The sequence below is a fragment of the Rhineura floridana genome, chromosome 10 (assembly GCF_030035675.1).
Source record: "Rhineura floridana isolate rRhiFlo1 chromosome 10, rRhiFlo1.hap2, whole genome shotgun sequence".
NCBI lineage: Eukaryota > Metazoa > Chordata > Lepidosauria > Squamata > Rhineuridae > Rhineura > Rhineura floridana.
Genome location: NC_084489.1, coordinates 43,918,060 through 43,943,089, shown reverse-complemented (window position 1 = coordinate 43,943,089; position 25,030 = coordinate 43,918,060). Strand labels below are relative to the sequence as shown.

Genomic DNA, 25,030 nt, shown 5'->3' with positions numbered 1-25,030 from the left:
CCTTTGGTAATTAAGGCGATAGCAAAATTAAGAAGTTAATGGAATGGTGAAGAACTTCAATATATCATAATTTGTTTTGATGACATACAGCATAGAAACTACTGGTTCTAAAGAGGACCAAGACACCGCATTTCTTTTCTTGGGATGTCAGTTTCTACTCTTTGGTACAGTTTTCCTTTTTGGGGTGGTTTTGTCTTTTTCTCTTTGAAACTTCATCTACACATTTCAGCAATATTGTTGTTTCTTCTTGGGAATAATACCCGCAGCCCTAATAATAGATTAGGTTCCTATGTCATGGCAGGATGGTCTGTTAGGGTGAATAGGGCATTGCCCCACCAACCATCTTCCTAAAGACTCTGAATTTACCCTGAAAAGGCCTTGCCAATTCAGAACTGTTGAGTCATTGTAAAGGATGAACTTTAAGATGTGTATTATAGGGTAGAAGGGCGGGATAGAAATATTTTAAATAAATAAATAAATAAAAAGCTTTGCTGAGTTTAGAAGGAACAAGTCTCCACAATACGGGGTTTGGCCTTCATTGTACTGGGCTGTGGGCTGGGTTAAAAATGCAGCAGCATCCTGATCATGTACCTTCTGCCCATCAGAAAGAAAGATAGGCAGGGATGATTTTTAGGTAAGGGTCTGCAGGCAAGCCCCCTTTTCCATCATTCCACACACTTGTTCTATCAAAGGGCCCTCCTCTGGTTCACAAAGGAATTGCCCTGACTGTCTTTCCTTTTTTAAAACTAAAACCTTCAGCCAAACAGTTCCCTTCTGACACACACATTTTTTTAAAAATCGTCATAGTACTTGCTGAAGAAAAAACATATTTTAACTCAGCCCACAGCACAGCACAATGAAGGCCTGACCCAGTACTGCAGAGACTTGCCCAGTACTTTTCTTTTTTCCAAGAGCTGCATGGCCAGGCTATGCTCAACCCTCCCTCACTCTCGACTTGGGAGCTCCTTGCCAGAGTCCAGCCTATCTTATCAATATTTTCTTCCAAATAATCAATATTTTCTTTCAAAATATTGATAATTTGGAAGAAAATATTGATAAAGGAAAGGAAAGTGGCTCCACTGCTGCCTCCTCCGCTGTGATTAAGGCTGGTCAGTTTCCATGCTAGCAAGCAGAGACTGGCTATTTTCCTTTTGGAAAGTAAAGAAGGAAAACAGCTTTCAGTGTTCCCCCCATCCAGCCCATCTCCCCCTCCAAAAATACTGATATTAGTATCAATATTTTCTTTCAAACTATTGATAAATAAAATATTTCAATAGTTTGAAAGAAAATATTGATATTAAATGGATCGGTAAAAGCAGCAGCTTGTGGACAAAGAACTAACTCGAATGGATATTGCCTGTTAGGTTGATGGAATGCTTTCAAAGCGGCCCCAGCCAATGGATCCCATTTCCAGTAACAGGAGTTTTGCTTAGAGAAAGCCTCAGACCAGGTGGGGCGTCCCACCCTCAGTCAGCAATTGGTGGTGGTTAAGAAAAAAAAACTTCTTCAGTGGCTGCCACTTAGTAAACTTACGAAGCTGCCCTTCACTGAATTAGGTTATTGGTTTATCTAGCTCAGTATTGCCTACATTGACTGGCAGGTCTTTGGCAGGTCTCTCTCCTAGCACCCCCTTTAACTGGAGATACTAGGGATTGAACCTGGGACCTTCTGTATGAAAAGCATTTGCTTTACTGCTAAGCCATGGTCCCCTCCCCTCACCTCACATTGCCGCACCTCCCCATGCTATGGTGTGACACTTGGAAGTGCAGGGTGCACCTTGACATTGTTTCACAGTGTGAGTTATGGTGTGGGTAATTGATGCTAGAGTGGAGACTCAGTGGAAATCTTGCATGAGCAGAACTGCCTTTCACTTGTGCTATGAAGAGGGCGGTGGAATGTATAGTGAAACCAACCGCGTTTCAAACATCCCTTTTCTGCACTTCTGCATTTTTTAAAATAGAAAAATACAACAATTTTTTATTTTATCTGTGGCCACAGAGGATGTTTGTTTTTGGAAACAAACAAAAATCAATTAGGAACTAGTTTAAAAATTCTATTCATAGGGTGGGGGGAAAGGAAATGCTACCTTGTAAACTGATTTTGTGCAACTGTATGACACAAGTCTTCATAACCTAAATAGAACCATATATCCTTTATGGGAGATCTAATTCACAATTTTAATACAAATTGGAAACCTGTAGCAGAGATATATTTGATGTATTTATTTTATAATAATAATAATAATAAAATTTAATTTATGTGTCGCCTATCTGGCCGATGGCCACTCTAGGCGACGTACATGCAAAGGTAAAACACCATACAGTAATATATATATATTAACTGATTATATGATTTTGGTGGCATTTTCAGGTAAAAGGATTATAGTTTTATTGATGGTTATGAATCTACATTTTTATAGCCTTCATTGTTCTGTTTAAGATGACAAAGTTAGATTTATGTCAGCTTAGTATTGGTGAAATTAAACCAAAGTCCAAATGTAAAACTTGCCTTACCAGCAACATGTGCTGAAAGTGAGGCCCAACAGTGTAATATCAGAAGAAACATTATTTACTGAACTGTATCCCAATTGCTTGTAGTGGGAAAAACATACTGGACTGAATCCAGGTCGCAATCCCAACCCCACATACCTGAACTCAGTGAGACTTACTTCTGAGTAGGGATGGAAGGATTCAGGGCTTGCGCCAGGGGTGACTGGGCCCTTGGGTGCCAGTCTGCTTCAGGCCCCCTGCTTCCATCCCAGCCCCCCCTACAGACGGTGTGGGCCCATGGTGCCCATCTGCTCCATCTACCTCTCCTCCCTTTCTGTGAATGCTCTGCATGCTGTGTGCACAGCTGCCATCAACCAAGATGGCAGTGGAGTCTTCTCTAAGGAGCTGATACCCCCACCGCCATCTTCATTGATGGCATGCATACATGCTATGCTGTGTGTGCGCACATGCCTGCCATCAATCAAAATGGTGGTATGGGCATCAGCCACTTAGAGAAGTCTCTGCTGCCATCTTCATTCACAGAAAGGGAGGAGAGGTAAGTGGAGTGGGTGGGTGCTGTGGGCCTGCACAGTCTGTGGGGGGGGGGGCTGGGAGCTCCATCTCTGCAATCTGTGGCAGGACTGGGAGTCGACCCTGCCGAGGATCGGGGAAGGGGAGAGCTACCCCACATCCTAAGAAGGGGCCCTTCAGGGGCCCCTCTAGGCTGCAGGGACCCTTGGCCAGGGCCCAATCGGGCCGCCCTTTGGCACCAGCCCTGGAAGGATCTGTCCATTTTGGTTCTTTCATTATCTCATTTTTCCAGTCTCAAATTCAGTTGTCTCCATTTCTGCAGCAATCTGAACTTTTTTTTAAAAATCCTCATTAGTGCAAAGTTCTCCTAACATACACATTTTTGTATTCTGTTTTGGCTAATGTACACATTTTTGCAAGCATTTTCTCCTAATAGAATGCCTTTTTGTATGTTATTTTCACTGATATATTCCTTTTATGCACACTTTCCCCTAATATATACATTTATGTAAACATTGTTTTGTGTGAGAACTGAATTTCAAAATTTGGAAAAGTGTGAATTTTGAAGGATAGCTGTGTTTCAGTTTAAATATTGTTTTGGAAAGTGCAAATTTGACATATTCAGCTTTAAATCCGAACTGAATCAAATTTCTCCCCCATCCCTACTCCTCAGTAGACATGGCTAGAATTGTAGCCTATGCTAGTACCTCTGAGTTCCCATTGAAACCCACAGGAGTTATGGTAAACCAACTCATTTAGGCTCAGACAGAACATTGACTCTAAAGAGTTTTATTTCATTTTTACTTTAAAGGATTGGCTTTTTGGTTGTTATTGGCTGTCAAGTATCTTGCTAACATCCCCTTTTATCTTCTTAAATGAGTGTTTAGAGCCATACTTTTAAAGAACACTTCCTGATGTTTTGTTTTGCACATGATTGTTGCTCTGAATCAGAGCATCAGATCAGAACATATATCCCACCCCACCTCCACCCCTTGATTGATGTCACCAAGTGGAATAGGCTCTGGACTTCCATTGAGGAAGAGGAGATAGGTAACGGGAACTCAGCTCAGACAGTTGAAGCTTAGGCTGGGTTTAGATCCTTCTCCCAGCCAGAGGTTTGGAGGTTGACCCACCAGCCATCCCTTAGGTCTCCACATTCTGCTTCCGAATGCCAGGTTGGTCCATAATAAGATTGCTCTTGGGGGTCACTGTGGTTTATAGAAATAACATCTTTCCTTCCACATTCCCTGTACATCCGCTGATTGTGTTGCACTAGCAGGACAGACTGGAGATTCAGCTGGTGCCCAGCAGTCCCCTTATCCAGTGGAGCATGGTCATTGAGGCTGGTGGGGCACTCCTGCACCAGCCTTGGCCTCAGACAGCTCCCATCTTACTTACAACCAGTCCATGGGGTGGCCTGGCGTATCAGCTTCCTCCTCCTTAGTCTCCGTGTTTCCCTTGTAGAACACAGCAGGGAGGAGGATGCAGTCAAAACTAGAATTAGTTGGTTCAACTTGTCATTGGCTCTGGCTCTGCCTGTCATTGGCTCTGGCTCCACCTACTTTTGGGCTCCCTGCCTTCTGCCCCACTAGTCCCAATGGGCACTAGCCACCACTGCCCTTATCTCAGCTGTCATAGGTGCTATCAAACTTAGTACTAAGGACCCCAGACTGTTAGTTTCATAGAATCACAGAATCATAGAGTTGAAAGGGGCCTGTGAGGCCATCGAGTCCAACCCCTGCTCAATGCAGGAATCCAACTTAAAGCATACCCAACAGGTGGCTGTCCAGCTGCCTCCAGTGTTGCAGAGTCCACCACCTCCCTAGGTAATTGGTTCCATTGTTGTACCACTCTAACAGTTAGGAAGGTTTTCCTGAAGTTCAACTGAAATCTGGCTTCCTGTAACTTGAGCCCACTATTCTGTGTCCTGCACACTGGGATGATCAAGAAAAGATCCTGACCCTCCTTTGTGTGCCGACCTTTCAAGTGCTTGAAGTGTGCTAACATATCTCCCCTTGGTCGTCTCTTCTCAAGGCTAAACATGCCCAGTTCTTTCAGTCTCTCCTCATAGGGCTTTGTTTCCAGTCCTGATCATCCTTGTTGCCCTCCTCTGAACCTGTTCCAGTTTGTCTGCATCCTTCTTAAAGTGTGGTATCCAGAACTGGATGCAGTACACAAGATGAGGCCTAACCAGTGCTGAATAGAGGGGAACCAATACTTCATGTGATTTGGAAACTATACTTCTATTAATGCAGCCTAAAATAGCATTTGCCTTTTGTGTAGCCACATAGCACTGTTGGCTCATATTCAGCTTGTGATCAACAACGATTCCAAGATCCTTCTCACATGTAGTATTGCTAAGCCAACTATACCCCATCTTATAACTGTGCACTTGGTTTCTTTTTCCTAGATGTAGAACTTTGCACTTATCCCTGTTAAATGTCATTGTGTTGTTTTCAGCCCATTGCTCCGGCCTATCAAGATCAGTTGAATTTTGTTTCTGACCTCCAGGGTATTAGTAATCCCTCCCAATTTTGTTTGGTTTTGTTTTGTTTGGGACATCAACATTCACACTGAGGCCACCTTGTCTGGAGTAGCTCAGGGTAACTAAGAACAGAAGAGGGACCTGCTGGATCATAAAAATGGCCCATGTAGTCCAGCACGCTTTTCTCATGGTGGCCAACTAGATTCCTGCGGGAAGCCTGAAGCAGGACATGGCCACAGCTGCACTCTTACCTCCTGCCTTGATGTTTACAAGCCCAGTTCAAAGTGCAGGTTTTAACCTATAAAGCCCAATATCTAACACCATGCCTCTCTCAACGTAACCCTACCCAAACCTACACTAAGTTTGTCATCCAAGACCCCTTTTCAAGTGCCCTTTCTGGGAGAGGTTTGGAGAGTGGCTACAAAATGAGAGGAACTCTTCAGCCCCTTTCCCACACCACAGCATCTAGAATGCTCTTCCCAGGAATATCCACCTAACACATACATTAATGCATCTTTTTGGCATCAGGCGAACACTAGCCTAATCTCCTAGACATTTGATGAGATGTGACAGTTGCTGTACCTTAATTATTGCTGATTTGAGCTGCTGATAATGCTTTCTGTAATGCTGTAACGTTTTCTAATTGTTTTAAAACTTTGTTTTTCAATTGTTGTGAATTGCCTAGAGACCATATGGTATTAGATCTAATTAATTCATTAATATTATTAATAATGTTTTCAATATTTAACAATGGCAGCTAGAAAGATAAAGTACTGCTGTCATACACACACGTAGGCGTTGGGTTTATTCTGAGGACCTCAGGTGCTAAACAAGCTTCTGGTAAATCTAATGCTCTCATATAATATGCTTGGGATATAATAAAGTCATAATAAGGAAAGTCTTTCCCTGTTTCATGATGATACACTGTAGCAGTTCGAGGATACATCTTCGAGGACTGAAGCAGCAAATCCTTTGAGAAGGGTATTCATTTTTTGGGGGGTAACAATTCAAGCTCATTTTCCCCTTGAGTTCTTGCGTATGCACTCAACTTCCATCCATTCTATTAGCTGTTGCAAGAATATGCTGAAAAACATTTTAACAGTGGCATTCCCTTAGCCTCTTAAGAATGAGCTAAATGATATTTACTAGTCAGGCTTAACTTGAAACCACGGGTGCAGTATAATCAAGTGCTTCTTTTCTTCTTCTTTTTGATATGGTAAATGAAACAGCTGTCTCTTATTATTATTTTTCCTCCTGAGAAATTTCACATTAATTTCTCCCTTGAAAAGTAGCTTTTTTTTTGGCATCCTATTTAAATTCAGATTCTATCCCAAATGACTACCGTGGAGATAAACACTTTTTATATCCCACATTGCTTCGTTTAAAAGAGCTGTTTTTAAAAATAATAAAAAACCCAACCCAGCTTTTCTAGAAGATCTTTTTAATCCTTTTAAATCCCTTTGCAAAATAAAGCCATAATGTGGTAGTAAAAGAAGTGTCTGTCCTTTGTGGCACTGAATCTGTTCAAGTATATTTACATTTGAAACTGCTTGCCGCATTAATGTGGCATTGGAAGTAAAATTAATGTGAAAGCTTCTTTCCAGTCAGGTCACTGAAACCTGCAGTTTCTTACATCACCTCTTCCTGCTCTCCTTTTAAAAGCAAATTCATATCTCTTTGACTTGGAGAGTAATGTTCCCTCAAAGCAGCACATCCCTAGCTTATTGTAATCATATTCCCCAGGCTTTCCATGCTAAATTTAATCCATTGGGGATTCTGAAGAGTCATCTTTTTTGTATCTAACATTTGAAAACATGCATATAGAAGTCCCATGGCTATGGCCAACATAGTGCATAATGTAGGAAATTGCCTCTTTTAAAAATTGAATGAGACTTCCCAAAAAAAGAGAAAAGGAAAAAATCAAGTGGCCATTTATTTCAATTGATGGATTGGATCATAGAATCATAGAATAGTAGAGTTGGAAGGGGTCTATAAGGCCATCAAGTCCAACCCCCTGCTCAATGCAGCAATCCAAATCAAAGCATTCCCGACAGATGGCTGTCCAGCTGCCTCTTGAATGCCTCCAGTGTCGGAGAGCCCACTACCCCTCTAGGTAATTGGTTCCATTGTTGTATGGCTCTAACAGTTAGGAAGTTTTTTTGATGTTCAGTCGAAATCTGGCTTCCTGCAACTTGAGCCCATTATTCCGTGTCCTGCACTCTGGGACAATCAAGAAGAGATCCCGGCCCTCCTCTATGTGACAATCTTTCACGTACTTGAAGAGTGCTATCATATCTCCCCTCAGTCTTCTCTTGTTCAGGCTAAACATGCCCAGTTCTTTCAGTCTCTCCTCATAGGGCTTTGTTTCCAGTCCCCTGATCATCTTTGTTGCCCTCCTCTGAACCTGTTCCAGTTTGTCTGTATCCTTCTTGAAGTGCGGAGACCAGAACTGGATGCAGTATTCAAGATGAGGCCTAACCCGTGCTGAATAGAGGGGAACTAGTACTTTGCACGATTTGGAAACTATACTTCTGTTAATGCAGCCTAATATAGCATTTACCTTTTTTGCAGCCACATCACACTGTCAGCTCATATTCAGCTTGTTATCAAGGACAATTCGAAGATCCTTCTCACATGTCGCATTGCTGAGCCAAGTATCCCCCATCTTATAAATGTGCATTTGGTTTCTTTTTCCTATGTGTAGAACTTTGCATTTATCCCTGTTGAATTTCATTCTGTTGTTTTCAGCCCAATGCTCCAGCCTATCAAGGTCCCTTTGAATTTTGTTTCTGTCTTCCACGATATTAGCTATGCCCCCCAACTTTGTATCATCTGCAAATTTGATAAGCATTCCCTGCACCTCCTCATCCAAATAATTAATAAAAATGTTAAAGTGCACTGGGCCCAGGACCGAGCCCTGTAGTACTCCACTCGTTACTTCCGCCCAGTTTGAGAAGGAACCATTGATAAGCACTCTTTGTGTATGATTCTGGAGCCAACTGTGGATCCACCTGATAGTTGTTCCATCCAGCCCACATTTAGCTAGCTTGCTAATCAGAATATCATGGGGCACTTTGTCAAAAGCTTTGCTGAAGTCGAGATATATTATGTCCACAGCATTCCCACAGTCTACAAGGGAGGTTACCGGATCAAAAAATGAGATAAGATTAGTTTGGCAGGATTTGTTCTTCATAAATCCATTTTGGCTCCTAGTAATCACTGCATTGCTTTCAAGGTGCTTACAGATTGACTGTTTTATAATCTGCTGCAGAGTTTTTCCAGGGATTGATGTTAGGCTGAGTGGTCTGTAGTTCCCTGGTTCCTCCTTCTTGCCCTTTTTGAAGATAGGGACAACATTAGCTCTCCTCCAGCCATCTGGCACTTCACCAGTCCTCCATGATTTCGCAAAGATGTCTCTCTGTTTTGTAAACATCTATAGTTTTCCCAATGTGCCATTTTTGCCATATTGAAACATGGCATCTCTGGGCCATCATGGTTTTATATCATCATCTCCTGCATTACAAAACTGTGGGACTAATCCTTGCATGTGAATGCTGCATGTTGATGTCACTGTGGCAATCTTATACCGGGTGTGTGTCTCCATTTGAGTGCCTTATGAAAGCTACCTGCCTGTAAGATGATAAAAAAGACGGTTGTATTCAATTACCTCCTACTCAGAGTAGAACCATTTAAATTAAGGAACATAAATTAGTCATGTCTATTAACTTGAATTGGTCTACTCTGAGTAGGACTATCATTGAATACCATCCATTAGATCCAGGCCTGGCTTAAGCATAAAGCACTTTTGAGTAGCTTGCAAGATCCTGGCAGGGCTCACCATTAACATCTACTTCTGGCTCCTCCTTGAATTGCTCACCATTAACATCTACTTCTGTCTCCTCCTTGAATTGCTCACCATTAACATCTACTTCTGGCTCCTCTTTTAAATCCCCCTCCCAGTGCTCCAATCAGTGTTTGGGGGCTGGCACTGGGAACTGCCATTTACATTGCCCATAATGCCTTTGATGTAGTATCACACAAAGGAATTGTGGGAAATTAAAATGGTGACTCCCAGCTGCCCAATGCAGATCATAATACTTTTGCTGCTGTAGTTGCTTCCACCTTCTTTCTGAACTTAAACTCCTCAAAGTCGTTGCCTTTCATAGAATTATAGAATAGTAAAGTTGGAAGGGGCCTATAAGGCTGTGGAGTTCAACCCCTTGCAAGGTGGCAACTTTTGAGGTGTTTTAGCTTAGAACAGGGTTTCCCAAATGGTGGTCCCTCAATCACCAGTCATCCACGAGCTTCATTCAGGTGGTCCATGCTGTGTCCACATTAAATATTCATATTGATTTCTACTTGCATTTTTATTGCTTCTTTTATGTCTTGTATTTTATTATAGGAAACTCAACTCAAATTACAACATAAGTAGTAAAGAAGCTATAAAAATACAAATAAAAATCATACAGTATGTAGCACAGCGCCCTACAATTGCTACAACAGGCAGAATTTTTTTAAGTGGTCCACCAAGACCCTCAGCAATTTTCAAGTGGTCTGCGGGGAAAATAACTTTGGGAATGACTGGTTTAGAAAGAAGGTGAGTGAGTGGGGACATGATCGAGTTATCTAATGTTATGCATGGTGTGGAGAAAGTGAATAGACAGAGGCTTTTCTCCCTCTCTCGTAATACTAGAACACAAGGTCATCCCATGATGTTGAATGTGGGAAAAGTCAGGACAGACAAAAGAAAATACTTCATACAGCGCATAGTTAAACTATGGAAGTGGCTGCCACGAGATGTAGCAATGGTACCAATGTGGATGGCTGTAGAAGGGGTTTCTAGGCTGTCAGTGGCTGCCAGCCATGATGGCTGTTTACTACCTCCATGATCATTGGCAGTATGCCTATGAATATCAGCTGCTGGGAATCAGAAGTGGAAAGAGTGCTGTTGCATTCAGGTCCTGCTTATGGGTTTCCCACAGGCATCTGGCTGGCCATAGGATGCTGGATTAAATGAGCCTTTGGCAGAGCTTGGAAAAGTTACTTTTTTGAACTACAACTCCCATCAGCCCAATCCAGTGGCCATGCTGGCTGGGGCTGATGGGAGTTATAGTTCAAAAAAGTAACTTTTCCAAGCTCTGTCCTTTGGTCTGATCCAGCAGGGCTGTTCTTATTATACAACCACAAGAATGACTGTATACTATAGCCAGCATGGATCTTTCACATTCCGCCATGTTAAATTGAAAATAACCTCCCATGCTATTTTGCTGCTTCCCATAAGCTCGTTTCAAAACAAAATCTTATAAAATTTATAGGCCTGAACTCAGAAACAATTGCTTAACAACTCTATAAGTTTTCATGCCGATACACAAAACACTCAAAGAGAATCCAAACTTTAAAGTCTGAAACTCGAGTAAAAAAATCCAGACCCCTGCAGGACTTTCTTCCGTCAATGGTCTCATAATTTGTTGGAATTAATTAAAAATCAGCCATGTTCATAGAGCACCTGTAATCCTTGACCCATACTCTGACCTTCATCTTCTGCAGTTTAAAAGTTAAAAAAAATGTATGGCTGATTTTCAATTAATTTAAGAAAATTAACATAGGGGTCTATGAAAAGTACTTATTATACAACCAAAGAACCAACTGTCAGTGTTCTAAAAGCCAGACTAACAGCTATTTGGCTTGGCTAATCAGAGGGCTACACCCAGGCCAGACATTTATTCCACTTTAAACAGTCATGACTTCCCCCCAAAATCCTGGGAAGTGTAGTTTGTGAAGGGTGCTGAGAATTATTAAGAGACTCCTATTCCCCTGACAGAGCTCCAGTGGTCAGAGTGGTTTAACAATCAGCCCCTCTTCTGAGCGAATTCTGTGATTGTAGCTCTGTGAGGGGAATAGGGCATCTCCTAACAATTCTCAATTTCACAAACAACACTTCCCAGGATTCTTTGAGGGAAGCCGTGACTGTTTAAAGTGGAATAAATATCTGGTGTGGATATGGCCAGGGATTTAAATCTGGGTGGGAGAACACATGTGTCTGCTGTAGAATAAAAAGTGGGGGAAACCCTTAAATATGATACTAACAATGTTTTCTTTTTGGATAGGAAAGTGGTTTTCCCTCTGCCCAGTGCCCACCCACCCAATCTCCTTCCCTCTTCCCCCTACTCCTCCCCTCTCCCCACCTTCCTCCCTCCCCTTCCCCTCCCTCCTCCCTCATGGTCAGTTTCACCTATCCTAAGCATGCTTGCACAGGAGTAAATCCCATCAAACTCAATAAGCATGCAAATGATCAAACCTGCCCTCCCACTCCTCCCTCCTGTCCCCTCCCTCCTGCCCCTGCTCCTGCCCCTTTCTTTCCTCTCCCTCCCCACCGTTTTTCCTTCCTTCTACTCCTTCCCCCTTTGCTGTACTTTACTTATTCACAAAACCAGAAGCAAAATAAATAATTTAACATAGCAAACTTCATTAAAATTACAAAGTAAATCAAACATATTTAAAGTGAATTCTGAACTACATCAATGGTCTTAATGTTGCTTCCTCCCTGCAAAAAGATCAACACAGTGCGTCACATGTCCTGTTTCTGTTATTTTGGCTGATTGCAGGTGTTGTCATCACTCACCATATGCTCAGAGAAATATGTTACCAAATTCTTCCAATCTACACAGGAAGTGGATTGGTCTGTGTTTGTAGTTTTACAAATCTGTAGGGCAGTACAACATCTCAGAGAGGAGCTCAGGTCTCCTGTTCCCCTGGTGCATTTACTATAGCTGTCCAATTTCCCCACTTTTTAAAGTTTGATAGAAATATCTTTTGGCTATATGTATCCTCTAAAACAGCAAGCGATTTTTTTGCCTGTTAGTGACTATTCTTATAAGCCCAACAGGGCTCATTCACATGGGTGATATAGGAGGAGTCATAGTGACAGGATGGTCCCAGAGGGCACTTTCCCAAGGGCACTCTCAAGCCTGGAGCCAGCCCTGATGAGATAAGATTCAGCTGTAGTCACAGACAAAAAGTTGTACATCAGGGCTGGGGAACCATTTTGGTCCTTATTAGGGATGGGATGATCTGTCAATTTTAGTTCTCTTAGTTTCTCATTTTTTAAATCTTAAATTTGGTTCTCCATGTTTCTGCAGCAATTTGTGATTTTTTTAAAATCCTCATGAAAATTCTTCAGTATTTTAGTGCGAATTTCTCCTTATAATTGATTGATTGATTGATTGATTGATTGAGTTTATTTATATGCCATCTTTCTACAGCATGCTGTGCCCACAGTGGCTCACAATGAACATTCAAACTATCAAAACACAAAGCGCTGGGGGTGCAGAGAGACGCAAGTTTACAAAAGCCAACAATAAATTCAAATAAGACAAAAGTCAACCATTTTTGTTGATGTAGAATGAATCATATTACAAACTGATAGCTAAATTGGATCACCATGGCAGTCAAGCAGCTCAGCCAGCACAATGCATCCACTCCAGCTACAAATGCAGATTGCAGAGTCTATCACATTTCAAAGGCCCTGGTGCAGTCTGGAGTCATGGGAATCCTGCCAATTAAGAAGTTCCCAAGAAAGGACTGCAAGTGGCCAGTTGATGCAGGCCAGCATTCGGTAAATTCTGAAGACATAGACAATGTAGAAAATTAGAATCATAACTAAGTCATACATGAGATAATTTCGAAGTAGGTGTATGTACTGTGATCTATGCACCGTGAAGATCTTATGCAGATGAATCCGATCAGCAGCAATAACATTTGGGCCACTTTCAGCATGGCTGAGTAAGAGCCCTCATAACCTCTATCCAGCAACCCGGAGTCCAGCCCAAAGGCAGAAGATGGTGCGGAGGAGGAGGGCGTCAAGGTGCCCCTGCTGCTGGCATTGGTGCGGATCACCTGCACCCCATGAGACATCTTGCTCACACCTTTTCTTATAATACAGTAGGGCCCCACTCATATGGTGGGTTACGTTCCGGACCCCCGCTGTAAAGCGAAAACTGCTGTCAAGCGGAACCCATTGAATATAATGGCATGTGATGCCCGAAAGCCACCATAAAAGCAGAACAAGCACCGTATGAGTGGGGCTTTAGTCTAATTGCGTCTAATTGAGACTGCTGTATTAGCGAAGCGCTGTAAAGTGGGGCCCTACTGTACAGCTTTGTATGCAGTTTTGACTAATGTACAAATTTTCTGCAAGCAATTTATCCTAATATAATGGATTTTTGTGTGTTATTTTCACCAGTATACTCACTTTGTGCGCACTTTCCCCTGATACATGCATTTTTGTAAACATCGCTTAGTTGGAGAAGTGCATCACAAAATTCACATAAGTGTGAAACTTAAAGGATGGCTGTGTTTCGGTTATCATATTCTTTCAAATTTATTAAATTTATCTTTAAGTGCAAATTGATGTCTCCCTCATCCCTGATCCCTTATCAGGATTGGCCTCACAGGCCAAATTTGACAGGTGGGTGGGACTACTCACCTGTCAAAATCCCATACTTGGTTTTGCATGTCCCACTCCCCCTATCAACTTCCAAGCTCCAATGCCTGCCTTTTTCCTTTATATGCCAGAGTGGGTGGTGGGGGAGTGAGAAAGGACCATAGGAAGCGAGAGGAGGGGTGTTGAAGTTGCCCATCAACAGTTAGCACCTGGACAGCAGGCTGAGAAGGCCCAAAGGTCACCTGGCCATCCTCCCTGGTATGGTGAGGGATTGCAGTTCTATTTAAGTTACAGTCATTATTTCTAACTTTGCATCTTCCTCTTTTGCCCTCTTTTTGGTGATACAGAAATAGATACCCTGAAAGGGGCCCACTCTACTGAAATCTTTGAGCAATGGATAAAAACTGACATCTTCTGCTAAATGTTGTGTAATCTCTGAGCTTACTGAATTGTTTATTTTTTATTTATTTCTTTATTGCTTAGTCCAAAGACCATTACAAGAATACAAAACATTAAAATATTTAGGACTGTCATGAAATTTCAAAAATCACAATTAAAATTTAAAAAATGTATAACTAGTCTTAAGGTAAATGAAGCTTGACTTATAAAACAAATAAACATTACAATAACAACGAGTAAAATAACATAACATCTAATAACATAGCAGGGAGCATTTTATACACTCATATCTCCAAATCTCTATAAGAATTAACAGAAATGGAATCCAGGAACTTTTCCCTGCATCTAGCAGCCTTCATGGCAAAAGCAGTGACCCTCCAGATCACATAATTGTTTGTTGTTTGTAACAAGAAACAAAGTTTCTCTTTCACACCCCAAAATTTCATTTTCTTTAGGAAAGGCTCTAAATAACTTTCTCTAATGTCAGTATATAACTGGCACTTGAGTATGTAATGTGCCAAATCCTCCGGAACTGGCTTTCCACAAACACACAACCTGTCTTGTACTGGTATACATCATTGTGTCCATTTGTTCAAAGCATAAGCGTGTGTAGGCTTTATGGACTTCCATTTCCAAGGGGAATGCCAGGTATTTTTCATATTTATGCTCACTTTTTACGCTAGCTAGCCATTTCACTGTTCCTGCGGAAGTAAGGGCAGTTATGTCAGTTTGTGCTGAATAGCTGAATAGTTGTTTTTAGTTTGCTTGACATTTTATTCTTTAAAAATAACTGAATACTAAAAAAAACCTGTGTAATTTTAATGCTGCAGAATTTTTGTAATCTGTTTGGGGGGGACGTCTGATGGAAAAGTTGCATGTGAATTTCAGCGTAAGAAAATGCATTACATGTGCAAAGAGATGGAAAGTATCAGTGCTAGCACAGTCACAAGACGTGACTGAGAGATTTATTTCTAGGGGGCAAACCAAACCTCTCCCCCCCCAACTGGTGGAACTCATGGTACCCACAGTGGAACGTGAGGTGGTGGTGCATGATCAGGTTTGATCCAGAGTGACACAGCTATCAGACCCATATCAGATCCATTGTCATTGTGCTGTGGTAGTGAGACCAGCTCAGAATCCAGTGGATTCCAGGCTAGCTCAGCCCTATCCCAACCCTACCCTTGGAACATTGTATTTCAGGGCTTTCTTCCAGCTCCCACCAACAGGCCTTTCGCCTGCCCATTCGGCAGCCGATGGGAGGTTGGCTTAGCCAGGAGACCTTGAAAAGGAGCGCCTCTGTCAAGTCCATCCCCCTCAGGCTGGCCAAAGGGAGGTTTGCGTTGCTGTGTTAGTTCCTTTATAACTAATGTGTTTTACCGGGAAACACTGGTTAATTCTGGAATGGTAGGACTGTTTCATAATGGTAAGTATTTTAATATGTTTTTAATTGCAGTGGAAGTATAAGGTAATGAAGATGATTAAAGCAACCTTATAGGACTTAGTATATTAGGGAATGTACCGTAGCTTAGTGGTTGGGCACATGCTTTACATGCAGAAGGTCTTAGATTCGATCCCTGGCATCTCTAGTTAAAACAAAGATAAGGTAGCAGCTGTTTGAGAATAAAACAGGATGCCTTGGAAATGAATTTCCTTTGTTAAGAGTAGAAGCTGGATGTCCACATACCAGGGTTGCTGTAGCAATGGATTTCCTGAATCAACATGGGTTGGTCTAGATTATCTTTGAGGTCGCTTCCTATTCTATTATTCCAGGATGAGAAACACATCTGCTTGTGATCCTAGAGGGCTGCTGCCAGTCAGAATAGACAATACTGGGCTAGATGGGTAGGTACTCTGATTTGGCAGCTTCTGCTGTTCCTTACTTTTCGCCATAGTTCTTTGTTATGGAACATACAAGTCACCTAGCGACACACAAAATTTTACATAGACCCTTTTTTGAGGAAAGTTGAGGCACTGAGACCTGTGGCTTAGTATATCAGCATTTCAGAGCTCATAAAGCCGGTTAACTTGTTACGGGCTTTAAGCTGCACAGTTACACATACGTCATGCCAGTGAAAGACAATGGAACCTGTAGCTGATCCATTATTCTCCCTGGAACAAGCCCTAGAGCTCTTTGATTGTCTGGCAGTTTGTAGTTTCTAATCCATTGCTAAAAGAGACTGGTCATTACATTAAGTAAATGATAAAGAACCAGCTTACCAACTTTCAGAGGTTATGAGTTTAGGCTTTAAGAAATCTGTAGCATTATAAAAAGAAAACCTAATGGAGATTAGCAAATCCTGAAATGCTATTCATCGCCTTTTTTATTTTATTTTTAAAGACACTATGTTTATTTGTTTATTTATTTTAAGTACATCATCTCTCCACCTTTCAATTATATTCCCAGGGCATTTTGCAAAAATATCACCTCTCATTTTGGAACATCCTGCTACATTTCCTGGCCTGGCTAGCTGCACACTACTGATTTGTGCAACTTCTAGAATGTATGTTGTTATCTCTGTATCATGTTAAAAAAAAAAGAGCTAAAGGTCAAGCTGGAAAAGACACTGTTTACTTATAGTAGTTGTATGAAGATTTGGCGCATTCATCTGTTCATCTATAACCCCTCCCCATCAGAATGTTTAAATATATCTTAGTCCAAGCAGTGCATACCAACAGCCCCTTAAATTGTTTTGTAACATATAAAAACCAGTGCTTATGCCTGAGCCTGAGGGGCCAAATGTGGCCCTCCAGTCCCTCTGTCTGGCCCTTGAAAATCTCCCTGGGTCACACAAACTCCTTTTCCACAAGTCACACCTCTGTGGACCTGCACTGACTGGAATGTGCCCTTGATGTGTCCCTGAGCTCTGAGGTTGTCTCTTTGTAGCCCAGGTGGAGGACAGAGGTGCGTGTGTAGAAACTAGCCTCCTGTAGAAAGATAAAACGTGCATTTGTTGCTCTGCTCACTTTTGCCTCTTTCCCTGCTCACCTTGGCATATGGCCCTTGGATGTTTGTCCAGAAGGGAATGTGGCCCCTGGGCTGAAAAAGGTTCTCCACCCCTGCTTTATACCCAGCATTGAAATGTCTACAAACTCTCTGCTTTGGAAGGACAACAGGTTATGCTGAGTCCACCCCTATGAACAAATGACTAGAAAAAGATGTGCCTTTAGTTGAGAGCAGAAGCAACCTGAAGCATATAGAAGTTTTCTCCAAAGGATTGCCCAGAAAGAAATGTGGCCTTCGGGCTGAAAAGGATCCCTCACTTCTGGCTTACACCTTCTTGCTAAGCCAATCTTCTCCCTGCATCCCCACCAGTGGCAGCTGGTGGCTCCATGTCAATGGAACAGTGCTATCCACTCTGGGTTTTAGACCAAACTTTCAAGGAGCTCTCCAGGCACCTTGGAGAGCTCCTTGAAAATTCAGACTAAAACCCGGAGCTGATTCCACTGCCTCCCTGACATGGAGCCACCAGTTGCTACTGCTCCCCATTCTCTCATTATGTTCTTCAGAAACACCCTCAATAGCTACCAAGAGAAGCTAGTTATTTCTTTCCTGCTATACCACAAGGAGAAAGTCCCTGTTAAACCAGTTCCTCTCTTCCCTCAGGAACACCCTAGCTAACTTCTCTGTTGCTCCCTTTCCTTGTGCTGTACACAAAACCCACACTCTGCTCCTTGTCAAGCACCACAACCCTCAAGGAAGAGGTCGACTCAAACAGGCAGAAACCAAGAATGGCCAACAACAGCTTCTCTCAGCAGAATCACCAGAGTGCCAGGCATCATGTCTGTTTTAGCAGTCTACCAGTCTTCTGGCCACCTTTTCCAGGAATGGGTGATCAAGGTATGTGGCTAGTTTTCCTGCCTCATCTTCCTTTGCCAGCAGGCGCAGGTTGGTGTTTGACATGCACAGCAAGCAGACTCATTGGTCGTGTTTTAGCTTCCTCTGTCGAAGCAGGCAGGGTGCCAAATGCTGGCCATGAGGCCATGGATGGATGCTGAGGGGGAAAATTGGGGAGCAGATTGGTCATTGATTGTGAACGATGTCAAATCAGAAACACGGTGGTGTCATATTGATTTTGCGATGGTTCTGTAGCCATTAGCAAATGTCTAAGCATAACTTGAGCTAATTATGAAAGGGGAACAAAGGGGCTCATTCTCTTTCAGACTTTCTTCCAATTTCTCTGTAAAAATATATCGCACATAATTAGACTGAAATTGGGAAGCTAGTGGCAAAGCAAAAAGGGAAGAGAATGTAGATACTATTTTTGTCTGCTGTGTCCCCATACCCAACCCATCTAAGTCTAACCACTGTAATTGCTCTCACTCATCCCTTCTTAGATTTGCCTCTGCCTTTACTTCTAGCACTGTGTTGTTACCCCCATCATTGAAATTTAGATTGTACTATCTTCTGGACAAGGACTATTCCTCTCCCTGCTTTTTTTACTTGTTACTCTATAAAGTGCTACATGGTAGTGATGGGACTTCAAAGTTTGACTTGCACAGAATAAGCAGAGATTATCTTATTTCATCTTATTCCAAATAAACTGGAGCCATATTGGATCAGGGCACAATAGGAACTGATCCTCCCATCCACCCCTACTCAGTGAGCATCCAGACCGCCTTCCACCTCCCTACTCAAGTTGCCTGACTGTCGCTGTTCTGGTAGCAAGAGGAGAGATGGAGATCTTCTCTCCCTCTTGTGTCTGTTATGCAGTGCTCCAGGCACAAGAAACCCTGGGAATTGTTGTTTTCCTAGGGGGTCTGATGTCCACAGTAGCCATGGGAAAATGGTATTTCCCAGTTCTTTGTGTCTCTGGTGTATGGTAGAAATCTTTCTTTCATCATTAGAGCAGCTACATCTGTAGCCAAGTAAGCAGATGTGGGGAGGATGGGTTGGAAGCTCACTTTTTGCTGGAAGGAAGGAGAGAATGAGTTCTTATGTGGCTTAGATTCAGATGAAAATCTGAACTAGAGACAAACCCTGTGGTCTTAATGCCTGCCTTTGTGTCAAAGATGAGCATTAAGAGCCACCAAGACTTGTATTCTGAGCTCAGGGGACAGCTACCAAAAGTGGGGAGTTACAAATCCCTGCTGATCATGAGCCTGTTGGTATAATGCTGTGCATGCTATCCTGGATCCCAGTAAATTACATTGTGCATATTTTTTTCTTGCATCTCTGGACACACTGGTGGTGTTCAATGCTAGTCCTACTCAGAGTAGACTTTTTGAAATTAACAGACATGACTAACTTAGGCTGATTAATTTCAATGGGAGTTAGGTGAATAAAACCCTATATGTGTAATAACAATATTTGTGCTGCTGTCTTCAAGAGACATACAAATTAATACATTGTGATCAGAGCTTTGTCTAACCTGCATGATGTTCTATTATATTGCAACAGTTGTAATGACTTTCTAATCTGAAGAGGGGTTTTTATTTTATTTTATTTGCTAAGTTCCTTTATTTTTATACCCTTTCTCAAAAAAACTATATTTGCACAGCTATCTCTATAGCTGTCAATTGCTTAAACAAATAAAATAAAAAAGATCACACAAGTCTACAGAGTTGCTCAAGCACCATACAGGAAACAGATTGACTTTTTATAATGATATAATGTCTGTGAATGTCAAGCATCCATTCCAACCAATTCCCCCAAACAACCAAACATTAGCTGAAAATGGGGGTCCAGTTTAGAGAGAAGCTAAAACCAAAGTAAAGACATATATAAGTCATTTCAACTCTGTTATAGATTATACATCCATCACCTATTTGTAGATGATGGAGCTTAAAAATACCGGGTTGTGTCCAATGCTGTTTCCTCTCTTCTCCGTATACACCCTCAAAATCTGCCGCAGAGGATCCCCCAACCCTCTGGAGCCAATTTTGAGGGTACATGGCCCTCTGGCAAAAGGTATGTCTCTAGCTCAGGACATCTTTATATTTAACAACAGAGCTGTGCACAAATGGCCTCTTAAAATGCCCCACTCTATATATGGGTGGAGAAAATCAGAGCAGGGGGGACACCATTTCATGGAATTCCTTCATGGGGAGGAGAAATTTTCTAATGGTTTCTCTGGGATGGGGCTCACCATTAGCAGTGTCAGTGGTGCAGCATATTCCTTTTTCCCAAAAGGTTTTGTTGTCATTGTGGCTACTGCATGGACTGTGTTGGCAGCCTGGCTGTTATTTTGCATCTTCCACATTGTCCAGGACTGGGTGCATCCTGGGGCATTGTTGAGTGGGAGGGATGGGGACCACCGCTATATATATGGTGGAGAATGTTTGGAGAAGGTTCTGCAAAGTGGCATTACTTTTCCAAGGAGGGGATGAGAAAAAGAGGGGAGGGAATCCTAGAAACTTTCTCAGAAAAACGTGTGGTGAGAAATTTCAGCTGAGCTCTATTTAAAAGTAGGTTGCAAAATAAAGCTCCATTTCTATTTTAGAAATCTGAACTTGGTGGTTAACTGTATCTCTGTGTTTAAAAATGTAGTGGGCCTCTCTCTCTTTATGTTCTTTCAAAGGTTCCCCTTGCCGAGCTTTTTTTTTAGTATTATATCCCCCCCTGCTGGCCATGCCGTGTCAGTGTCAACATTTCCTAGGCTCAGCGGTTTTGCTACAAGTGGAGAGAGCAGCTCCCTGAGGCAAATCATTTGCATTACAGATGCAATAAGAGTAAATTCAAAATTTTAATTGCACTTTACAGTGTGGTTATACAATCAAATGGTTTCAGTATTTGCTCTTGCGCTGGGAACTCTTTCTTGATTTAAAAAGTGGAAGCCAATGATGGTTCTGACGGAAATGCTGAGACCTAGAAGTACTAGTTTGTATTCAGAAAGGTTTATAGCCTTAATTTAAATATTGTGTGCGCAAGACCCTGAGAGAAGACTGACCTGAGAGAATATCCTGAGAGAAAACTTGTCTCTCAGTGGCTACTAACCATAATGTCTATGCTCTGCCTCGAAGGTTGGAGGGAGTATGCTTCTGAATGCCAGTTGCTGGATGCTTGCAGAAGGGGAGTGTGCTCTTGTGCTCAGGTCCTGCTTGTGGACTTCCCAGAAGCATCTGGCTGGCCACTGTGAGAACAGGATGCTGGACTAGATGGGCCATTGGCCTGATCCAGCAGGGGTCTTCTTATGTTTGTATGTCCTCTCTGTCCTAAAAAGCGGTGCAGTTTATACTGCATACTATTTTAAAAGGGGAGAGACACAGCCCACATACACAAAAGTTAAATGAACAATTCACAAGTGTAGTTTCATTTTATGTGTACTACCTATACTTTACTTTGGAGTTTCCAAGTAATAAAGTTACTTAGATAAATGTGACTGGATGTGAGTAAGAAGGCAGGCAAGTGGGAGATGGCTGAGGGCAGCCTGTGGTGTGTGGGGCAGTGCCCCATTTGCCCTAAGTGGCTAGCCTCTGCTATGCACACTTACCTTGAAGTAAGTGCCATTAAACACAGGGGGACTTACTTTTGAGTAACCATGCATACAATAGGTTTGTGAAGGCCTTGATGCTTATGAAGTGTCACAAGCCAGTGTTTCCTCTGTGTACCCATGTAGTATACATCACACAGGGGCTGTTTCATGTGGGCATCACATGGTGCTAAAAATAATATGCAGACCAAGCCAACAATATTATAAGGTCAATCTTAATTACATCATCATCATCATCATCATCATCATCATCATTATGAATGAATGAATAGTTTATTACGGTCGATGACCAGAAAGATATATCATACAAGCATATACAAAATGGTTAACAATGCAGTATCCCCTAAAAGTATGTAATTAGGCAGATGTTGCAAAGTGCAGTGGTCCCTGGGTTATAAGCACTTTACGTAAATCAGTCGCTGCAGCAAAAAAGTTTGCAACCTTATATGTAATACGGGGGTCTGTGTCTGCAAAGAAGTAATGCATATAAAAAGTTACATCCCTGCCCGGCAAATTCTGGAGAAAAGGGGTGATAAACCGTCTGCGGAGATCATTATAAAATATACGTTCTAATAGGACATGATTTGCGGTCTCAATAGCACCAATATCACATGGGCAATATCGTTCAGCAAAGGGAATTTTGCGGAACCTTCCCTCTAAAAGAGCAGATGGCAGAATGTTATATTTGGCCATTATTATTATTATTGTTATTATTATTTCAATGTATATCCCAATTTCTTCCCAAAGGAGCCCAGGGCAGCAACCCCAAACACCGTTGGAAATGTTATGGCCTTTTTTTCATGCTGAAAGCATACTCTGTTTTACCTAGAAGCCTCAAAGGCAGGAACATGATGAAGCTGTTGGGCTGTTGACCCATAGGCATTACTGTCTCTAGTTGTTTTCCATAAAGCCTGCAAGTTTGGAGAAGTAACTGTTATCTCCTGGCCTGAGAGAGAGCAGACATCCAAGGCCAGCGGTTGTCATGGTAACGTGAGATAGCAACTGGGAAAGTTCTAACAGAGTCTGTAAGTTGTGTCTTCTGTATATTGCCTGTGAACTGAGAGGTTGTCTTCTGTGTTTACCTTTGGAGAGAGATGTGCCAGAAGGGGGGGTGACTGAAGAAACTCTACATGTATTTACTCTTAAGCCTGTTGGCCCTAATGTCTTAAGAAAGACTCTTAACTTGCTCTAATGCATCTGAGAAGTTTCTTGCTCAACTTAACTCCAAAGTAACGTATGCTGTGTCACGCAAGAACCGCCACCATCAACAGGGTTATGGGCCCAGATCCACAGCGCGTTACACAAGAGTAAGTTGCTGGTCTGAACGGCAGACGGCGTTCCAGAGAGGGCAGCGTGATTGATTGTGCCAGACAGAGGTGAGCAGGATGGCTGCTGTAAACATGTCTGGAGGCTTGCCGATGGAACGACTTAATGAAAAGAATTATGGCAGTTGGAAGCCAAGGATGCGTGCTTTCCTAGTAAAGGAGGATTTATGGGAAGTTATAGAAGGAAACCCCCTGGCGGTACCGACCGAGGCCTGGAAGCGTCGAGACCAGAGGGCGCAGGCGTTTATAATCTTGGCTCTATCGGATTCTCAACTGATGTGTGTGAGAGATGAGCCGTCGGCTAAACAGATGTGGGACGCGTTGCAGGATTTGTCCCAGGAATGGCAGCGGAGGCAGAAGGCACAGAGAGCCGAGCTGATGTAAGCTGTCAGAAGCAAAGAGGCGAAAAGTGCCGTGCCGAAGGAGGCAGTCGGAAGCAAGCAGGAACAGCAGCGGCTAAAGGCTTGTTACGTTTGCGGAGCTCGTGGGCATCTCCAGAGGGACTGTGCGGTCAAGTGCAACTCCAGGGACGGAGGCTGGAAACAGGGAAGTGTGAACTTTGTTTGTAAACAGAAGTCTCAAGATGTAGGACCTGTTGACTGGATTCTTGACAGCGGTGCGAGCCATATATTAATCACAGACAGGAGTTTGTTTTACACTTCAGAAGATGTGCAGGACTTTGTTTTACTTGCAGATGGATCGCAGAAGAATGTGGAGGCTCGAGGACTGGTGAGATTTGATAAACTTGGAATACTGTCAGATTGTTTGTTTGTACCAGAATTGGCTCATAACGTATTGTCAGTCAGAAAACTGGTGAGTTGTCAATTTTCAGTCTTGTTTGACAGAGGGAAATGTTTTGTGCAAAGAAGAGACAAAGTTGTCTGTCAGGGTTTCATGACACAAGGGCAGTTTAAAATGACCATGGGTGTGAAGTGTGCTGATGCCTTGAGTTTAATGGGGCAGAAAGAGAATGACGGTCAGAGCTGTAAGAAGACAGCTGTTAAAAGCACACAGCCACAGTATTCATGTAATGCAGTCAGGCTGATGCCTGAAAGAGTGCATCGCAGCCGAATTGACAAGCCACAGGGTAAAAGACGTGGCAAACGTGCACCTAGAGCACAAGAGAATGCATATTTCAGAGTTTGGTGTCCAGAAACACAGCAATTAATCCTGAGCAGAAGCATTAAAGTTGCAGAGAAGCCTTGGGATCAAAGGCAAACAGTCATTCTCACAGGGTCAAGTGACACACAAGCACAAACACAAGCGCAAACATTTAAACCAGATCTTGACATAAAAGTGGAAGGCACACAAATTCCACTTAGGGATGCATTAAATGAACTCATTTGTGGGAAACGAAGATCGAAGAAACGCAAGGCTGAGGAAATGGAGGATCCAGGGCACGCTGTGCCAAGCACAAGCACAAATGGGGGGGCAGAGAGAGCAGAAGCCCTAGTGCCTTTAAGACGTTCTACACGATCAAACATAGGGAAACCGCCTGAAAGATTTACTGTGGGGGTAATTACCAGCCCAGGTATGCATAAACAAGTTGAAATGGATCCTGAGACACTGTATTTGACTCGTGTTCAGTCGAAATTTGATTGAATCAAGTTCTAGCTAAATGTACAGAGGTGTTCTGAAATGTACTGCAATGTACTGAGATGTAATTTGGATCTGTATGATACAATATATTGAAATGCATTACTTTTGTATTGTAGAAATGTATTGCTGAAATAGAAATATTATAGATGTAATGGAAAGCTTTGCAGTCTTGATGGAAAAAGGGGAATATGTTGGGCTGTTGACCCATAGGCATTACTGTCTCTAGTTGTTTTCCATAAAGCCTGCAAGTTTGGAGAAGTAACTGTTATCTCCTGGCCTGAGAGAGAGCAGACATCCAAGGCCAGCGGTTGTCATGGTAACGTGAGATA

General features: G+C 42.4%; 1 protein-coding gene across 6 annotated transcripts in view; it reads left to right on the top strand.

Moving 5' to 3' along the window:
* Window positions 1–25,030, top strand: part of LOC133364875 (histone deacetylase 9-like) — a 498,851-nt gene that overhangs the window by 142,259 nt on the left and 331,562 nt on the right. Inside the window, exon 1 of one of the 6 annotated variants that reach the window (XM_061585814.1) lies at window positions 18,164–18,185. The exons of the other annotated variants lie outside the window; for them this stretch is intronic. Coding sequence (XP_061441798.1) covers window positions 18,173–18,185 — 13 coding nt within the window. The 5' untranslated portion in view covers window positions 18,164–18,172. Of the gene's footprint in view, window positions 1–18,163; window positions 18,186–25,030 lie in introns of those variants that run through there. 6 annotated transcript variants of the gene reach the window in all.